General features: G+C 47.1%; 1 protein-coding gene across 1 annotated transcript; it reads left to right on the forward strand.

The window, feature by feature from the left end:
• The first annotated feature begins 1,158 nt into the window (after nt 1-1,158).
• PPP1R3G (protein phosphatase 1 regulatory subunit 3G) lies at nt 1,159-2,734 on the forward strand. Its single transcript, XM_042463514.1, has one exon. It carries the CDS (start codon nt 1,343-1,345, stop codon nt 2,456-2,458), a length of 1,116 nt encoding a protein of 371 aa, XP_042319448.1. The 5' UTR covers nt 1,159-1,342; the 3' UTR covers nt 2,459-2,734.
• The last annotated feature ends 4,933 nt before the right edge of the window (nt 2,735-7,667 follow it).

Raw genomic sequence — 7,667 nt, forward strand, 5'->3', positions numbered from 1 at the left:
ATAGTTTATCCACACTTAATTGGCAATAATATGTGTTCCTGTGATATGCCTTCAAGACAATTCTATTTATGGAGACCCTATCACAGGGCTTGCTTGGAATGGGCTGAGAGAGTGTAATGTGACCAAGGTTACCACGGCTGAAAGGGAATTTGAACCCTGGTCATCCTAGTCCAACAAACCACTACACCTGTAGACCACACTGGCTCTCTAATGAACTTATACATGCCAAAAAACCTCCACAGGAACTTCTGCATAACATCACAGTATGTGAATTCAGTGAGCTTTATTTCCTGATTTAATCCTGGGGATTAACTTGATTGTGGATGAAACAGGAGGCATCCCTTGGCACACTTTGTAAGTTGCTCTGACTGTGGGTCACACGCAAAGCTCATCTTTAATGCAGAAGTTTGGTTTGCTGAATGTGAGATGGGGGAAAAAAGAAGAGCAACAACATACAATTTGTCCAAGGGCATGGAGTGCGCCTTTTACTTATAGAGAGAAGCAAATCATTCAAGCAAGCCTGGTCCTGATGTGGCAAAACATGGTTTGGCAACTCAGCAGTCATGGATATTATACTCTCCACTTTCTGAATTTGCAGTTTGGGAAATGCTTTTTTCTTATATGGAAAGTTAGGACTTGAGTGAACTAGTTCTTTGGTCCAAAACACACTGCAGAAATAATACACTTTGAGACCGCTTTAACTGCCCTGGCTCAGTGCTGTGGAATCCTGGGAACTGTAGTTGATTGTGGCAGCAGAGCCCTCTGACAGAGAAGGCTAAGTGTCTCACAAAACTACAGCTCCCAGGATTCCTTAGCAAGGAGCCAGGGCAGTTAGAGCGATCTCAAACTGGATTATTTCTTCAGTGTGGATGAAGCAGGGCAGAGAAGAGGAGGAGGGGTTGCATCCACACTGGAGAAATAACCCGATTTGGCACCGCTTTAACTTGTCTGTCTCTTTGCTCTGGGCCCCACAACAAACTCCAACTCCCAGAATTCCATAGCAAAGAGACAGATAAAGGATTATAAGCGGCTATTTCTCCCGTGCGGATGCCTCCAGAGGGCGACGTGCTTGTGGGCCTGTGTCCAATGTCCTTCGGGGCTGTGGTTCCTGTGGGAGGGCCAGAGAGAGAGAAAGAGGGCGGGAAGGGAAGGGAGGAAGGAGGCAGGGAAAGGGAAAGGGGGCGCGACCCATGAGAGAGAGAGAGAGAGACACAGAGACAGAGAGAGATTGAGGGACTAAAATGGAGCCCCGTCGGAGAAAGCCCCAAGACAGAGCCCAATCTCGGGGGGCGCCCCCTCCAAAGCCTCCCCAAAAGCGGGTGTGAGGCGGCTGCCTCATGCCATGGAGAGCCGGGGGGGCTTCGCTGTGCTGGGCCTGGGGCAGCAAGTGGTGCCTCCCTTCTGTCAGGAGCAGAAGCCGGAGGAAGAGGAGGACGAGGAGGACGTTTTCTCCTGGCCAGGAGAGGGAAGGAGGGGCAGCCTCGGCAGCCATGAGGGAGAGGGACAGGAGGAGACAGTGGCGCCGTCGGGGGTCATAGAAGCAGCAGCAGGAGGAGAGTGCTTTCCTTCGGAGGACATCGAAGAGGAGGAAGGGGGGAAGGAGGCGGCTTTGCTGGAGCTGCGGCGCCGCCGAGGGCGCTCCTTCTCCCTCCCCTCCAGCCCCAGCTTGGCCCGGGTTTTCCCGGACGTCGGAGCCGAGGACGAGGAGGAGGAGGAGGCGGCCTCCCCATCGTGCTGCACCAAGTGCAAGAAGCGCGTTCAGTTCGCGGACTCCCTGGGGCTGTGCCTGGCCTCCGTGAAGCACTTCAGCGCCGCCGAGGAGCCCCAGGTGCCCCCCTCCGTCCTCAGCCGCCTCCAGAGCTTCCCCATCAGGAAGAAGGACTTAGAGGGCTTCGGCGGCGCCGTCTGGGCCGGACTCGGAGGAGGAGGAGGAGGCGGGGGCTGCCTGGCCTTCTCCGCTGCTGCTGCGCCTCCTCCCCCTCGAATGGCGGCGCCCTCGACGGTCATGGCGCCCTCCTCCTCCTCCTCGCAAACTCCCCTCCGGCTGCAGCCAAGGCCTGAGGGGGCGGTGGAGGAAGCGATGCCTCGGGTGTCCCTGGAGGAGGTCTCGGGGGCGGCGGTGTCCGGGGCGCCCTGCGACGTCAGGGGGGTGGTCCGGGTGCAGAGGTGCCCTGGCCCCAAGGAGGTGACGGTGAGGTACACCTTCAACGAGTGGCTCTCCTTCCTCGACGCCAACGCCACGCCCGCAGCAAGCGACGACGACGACGACGACAGCAAGGCCCCTGCTGCCTCCCCCTCAGAGCGGTACCAGTTCGCCCTCTGCCTCCCGCCGGGCCTGGACCGAGGCACCGCCGTCCACTTCGCCATCTGCTACCGCAGCCAGCAGGGAGAGTTCTGGGACAACAACGGAGGGGCCAACTACACCCTCAGAAGCGCCCAGGAGGGGCCCCAGGGCTGACAGGAGAGACCCTCCACAAAATGGTGGCCAAGGAGGAAGAAGAAGGGGGCACCACAAAATGGACGGCCCTCAAGAAGAAGTCCTTTTTAATGGAGGTTTTTGGGGCCCCATGGCCCCGTTCTAGAAGAGTCCGTTATGGTCAACCTTAAGCAAAAGTCACACTGAAGGACCTGGAGGGAAGGCTCCACTAGGCCTTTGTAGCTCCTCCAGCACAACTCTATGGTCAATGTTTGGCAGATGTTGACCACAGAGTTGCACTGGAGGACCTAGAAGTTCCTAGAGAGGTGTCCTCTCAGGTAAAAACAGTGTTTTTGTCATTTGAGGTTTTCCCACATTCACAGGGGTCTTGTTCCCCTAACCCCAGCGAATGTGGAAGGACGAGTGTATATAAATCCCCAAACCTTGATTTTGCAATTTTATATGGGATGTACTAAAAAAAATAGGCAGTGCTTGCCCACAGAGAAACCTTGGGGAACACTTGCGCATAGGGAAATGTAGGATAATACTTCCTCATAGGGAAATATATGTTTCCCTAAGTATTCTCCTATATTTCACTATGTGCAAATTTTCCCCAGTGTTTCCCTATAGGCAAGTGTGGTAGAATTTAAAGATACAGTCGTGTTAGTCTGGAATTAGTATGTAGAGAGATTAGCACCATTGAGACTAGTTGAAAGAAAAGGTGGCAGCATGAGCTTTTGTAGACTTCTGTCTACTTCCTCAGATGCATAAAGTGGAGTGGAAACGAGGGACAGACGTATATATGCTATTAGTATGTGAGAATGTCAAATCAGATTCAAAATCCTTTGTGTATGGAAATGAAGTAGCAAGTCCAGTTTTAACTATGGTCGTTAGTGAACAAAGAGATATGGTTTCCCTATGGGCAAATAGTATCATTTGTTTTAGTACGTCCCATTTTATATAAAGGACATTATTTTACTGTCCTATTGAATTTAATGGGATTGAGCATCCATGGAGTTTGGTATCCATGGGGGGAGTGGTCCTGGAACCAAACCCTAGCAGATAACAAGGGCCCACAGTAGTAATAGTAATAATACAGTGGTACCTCGGGTTACGAAATTAATTCGTTCCGCGGCTAATTTCGTAACCCGAAAAACCTTCGTAAGCCGAATTGCCATAGGCGCTAATGGAAAAATAGCTCTCTGCTGCCCTCCGGTGGCGGAAAATAGCGCCGAGGTTTTTTCGTAACCCGAAGAAACCTTCGTAAGCCGAAACAATAAATCCCTATGGGATTTTTTCGTAACCCGAAAAATTCGTAACCTGGGTAATTCGTATCCCGGGGTACCACTGTAATTATAATAATAATAATTATAATTGTTATTATTTCTTACCTTCTTACACACATCAATTTAAAAGGATAAACAAAATGTACATGTATTAAAACAACCAGCATTTAAAATTCACGATTTAAAACTTGAGAACATGACCCAATAAAAGCTAGAAACACTCATTGAAATGTAAATCTGTACTTCTTCATCATGCTCCAAATGGAGGGTGTTTTGAAATTCCTCCTGGACAGAAGTTGGAAATGGAGGGCATGTCTGGGAAAAGGAGGTCTTCTGGTCATGCTGGTAGCCCACCCGCCTTCCCTCTCTGCTCTCTGTCTTCCCACTCATTCCAGCCCAGGATGCCAGACATGTCCTCCTTTTTCCAGGACATGGCCTCCATTCCCACCTTCTGTCCAGGAGGAATTCCAAAATGTCATCCATTTGGAGCATCACTAAGAAGCATGAATTTACATTTCTGTGAGTTTTGGTCGCTTATTTGGTCATATCCTTCCTTTTTCTTGAATACCCTACATTTTGCAGTGCCTTATGCTCCTTGGCGGTTACGATACCTGTCCACCCAGTCTAGAAGACTGCAACGTCTGCCATGCTTTCCTGCAGCACCCCATAACGTGCCTTTCTCCCTCCTGGCTCCAGAATGGGGATGAAACCCCACTTTCTCTGCACTTTAACCTGACTGTGGCCACTAGCTTGGCAAGAAGTAGTGGGTACTCATCACACAAGCCTATCTGTCATTGGAGGTACCCAGAGAAAACAAAATGTGAAAGTAATGGCCAGCCTGAGAGCCCGTGTGGTATTCAGCTGGCCTATATTTATGCTATCCTACAAGTGTACAGAAGCCAGCATGGTGTAGTCATTTTGATTGATGGACTATGACTTTGGAGACCAGGGTTTGAAACATGAAATTTATTGAGTATCATTGGACAAGTCAAATGTTCTCAGCCTCGGGGGAAGGCAATGGCAAACACTCTCTGAAGTAACTTGCCAAGAAAAAAAAACTGTGATAGGGTTGCATTAGGGTTGCCATACGTTTGAAATGACTTGAAGGTACACAACACTGGCTAGCCTGAAGACAAATGGATGGCCCCTTGATGGAGCCAAGCAATCAGCAGATTATATGTGTTGTCCAGGCAAAAAAGTTGCCTACAACTGGGTGGATCCAGCTGAGTATTAGCTGTAGTGTTGGACTATGACTCTGGAGACCAGGGTTGAATTTCCCACTCAGCCATCAAAACCCACTGGGTGGCCCCAGGGAAGGCAATGGCAAACCTCCTCTGAAGAAGTCTTGCCAAGAAAAAATCATGATGAACTTGCCTTAGGGTGGCCATAAGCTGAAAAGACTTGAAGGCATACATCAGCAACAACAACAGTGGATACAAGCTGAAAAGGGTGAGGGGAATACATGCTTCTCTTCATATATAGACAGAGAAATGATGGAGCCAGTTTGCTGTTCCAGGAGTGCCATGTCACCATGGGGGAAAGTTTGCAACCAGGACAAAAAGCCATTTCTGATTCCCACCTGCACCCCACCCTGGACCCATTGTATAGGGATTGAGGCATTTGGTTAAGGGATCAAGCATTCATTCACAGAATCCTCCAGAGGTATGTTGGGAGATGGACCAATTTTAGTAGAACTGGAGAGAAGCATGAGGAATTGCTCTTTTGAAGGGACTTGGTGTGTTTGTTTTGTTTGCACTGAGGATTTTACTGTATGTTCTAGTTAGGTAAGACAAAATGTGTTTTAGAGCTACTAAATGAGACCACATGTATGCTTTCAGAGTCTGTGAAAAGTATGATTTATGTGTGTCCTACACAATTCACAGTGGAATGAAACCACCATCAGACACTTATCAGGTTACAAAATCCTGCGTATGCTTAGGAGGAGGGACTCCAGAACCTGTAGGAGTTGCCTGTGGAAGAAGGGATGTCAGCAGGTGGAGGTTTTTCTGCTGAAATTCTTTCTGCTATAAATAGTTGCAAGTATGATAACCCATTTGTTCATGTTTGGTTGTGCAATCTGGGCTGTCTCCCTACTTGTGGGGAAAAGTTTGGAAAAGCTACTTTTGGGACTGATAGTCCCCACAAAATGTCACTTTTCTAGGCTGTGGCTGCAGCTCATAGGAAATAAGCTTTTTGCAAGCTCCTGCAACACACCCACACCACAGATTTTCAGAGGCGTGCAGAAGTGCACATCTTCATTTGTATAATTAGCTGTGCATAATGCCTTGTGAGAAGTGCAAGCAAGATTGAAAACAAAACAGATCTCTAGCTACATTATCCTGTCCTGGGCTGTCATACTCTTGGTGTGTGCAGATTGGTGCCTTTTTGTTATTTAGAATGTGAATTCACTCAATATTTGGAATCTTCTTTTGGAGTTCCTTTGAGAGGATGACCCACTGTGACAAAAGCTGTCAAAGTAGATCCTGTTTTGTGACTGTTAGTGTAGTCCTCTTCACTTGGGTGTCCCATTTCTCTGACTTGATCGAATCCTGTAAGGGTTCTCTTTCTCTTTAAAACTTAATGCACTCTTATAACCTTAAGTGTCTTATGAAGCTAGCAGTCACTTTATCACAACTCACTCACTGCAGTTCTTAGGATGAACAATCATTCTGGGAAATTAGCTGCTGAAATAGGAGATTTTGAGGGAACAATTCAGTTGCTGCTTAATTGGCCTGTCATTCAGCTGAAGATTAGTGAATTGCAGTCTAAGGCCTAAATCCTGTTGTTAGTCCCAGCTGGAGTAGACCTATTGAATAAATGGGATTTACTTATGTATTGATTCACTGTTCAGTGTGTCTGTTCAAGTGCGAGTTTAAAAAAAAGCCTGCCTAGTTATTTATTAAATAATAAGGTCATTATTTTCAGAATCATCATAAGAATAGTCTCATGAATTAAAAGGGATAAATAATTGATTTGCCTTTTAAGGGCAAAAGTGTGCATCTCTTTGTAAAACTTGGGATGTTGAGGTTTTTTCCTATTTGGATTTCTGAGAGAATACTATAACTCTCAATCAGTTTATCACCTTGAAGTGTTCTGTACATTGACACCCATACGTATACAAAATGTTAACTGTTGTAAATGGTGACAGGTGTGATGGCTACTTCAGTAATATGAAGCATCTGCTTTTTATCTGAAGGGAGTCTGTTGGCTATATGATAGTTGTAGCCAGCTTGAAGGGAGATGGAAGCAAGAATAAACTTTGGCCCCACACAGACAGGCCAAAATAAAGCTGCTTCGGGCCACTTTGGAGGTATGCTAGAGTCCTTAGGACTGGATCATGGCTTTGGCGTGGCTTCCGTACTCTTAGGATGCATGCATCATTTAAATAGCATACCTCCAAAGTGGCCCGAAGTAGCTTTATTTTGGCCTGTCTCTATGGGGCCTTTGTAAAGCCTAAAAGTCATGTCCTACTGTGACTGCATCTTTTTGTGATCCAGCCCTACTTAAATTGTAAATGGTGTTTTCAGTGTGGCTGTGGAAGCAACACCATAACATTTTGTAAAGACTCTAGGACCCTGAGACTAGACATGGCTCCCCAACATGTCTATATTGTGCATGTAGATTATGATGTCCCTGCAGTGAAGATACAATGAAGGCTGTTCTGTCTGTTGCAGCCCAGAGTCCTTGAACTGTATGTAGAAGATCATCTTTCTAAATGCAACATACATTGAAAAAAATTAATCTTCAGTACCGTTTTAAAAATGCGTGGTGCTCCTAAAATGTTTAATAGATGTTTTTGAGTCATAGACAGGCTGACAGTGAATCATACTATAACCTTGGACTTTGCAGCTGAAAATTGTTTGGGACCAAAGTTGAAAATTTGTACTCGAAGCCCTTCTGGTTGTAGAGTCACTAGAGCAGAAGAAACGTGTGCACACCTACCAAGGTTCACACAGTCTTGTGTT

This window comes from Sceloporus undulatus, chromosome 4 (genome assembly GCF_019175285.1).
Source record: "Sceloporus undulatus isolate JIND9_A2432 ecotype Alabama chromosome 4, SceUnd_v1.1, whole genome shotgun sequence".
Taxonomy (NCBI): Eukaryota; Metazoa; Chordata; class Lepidosauria; order Squamata; family Phrynosomatidae; genus Sceloporus; species Sceloporus undulatus.

Bases quoted from the DNA above. Each gene is read 5' to 3' on its own strand.
- PPP1R3G (XM_042463514.1), top strand. From the start codon at position 1,343: ATGGAGAGCCGGGGGGGCTTCGCTGTGCTGGGCCTGGGGCAGCAAGTG.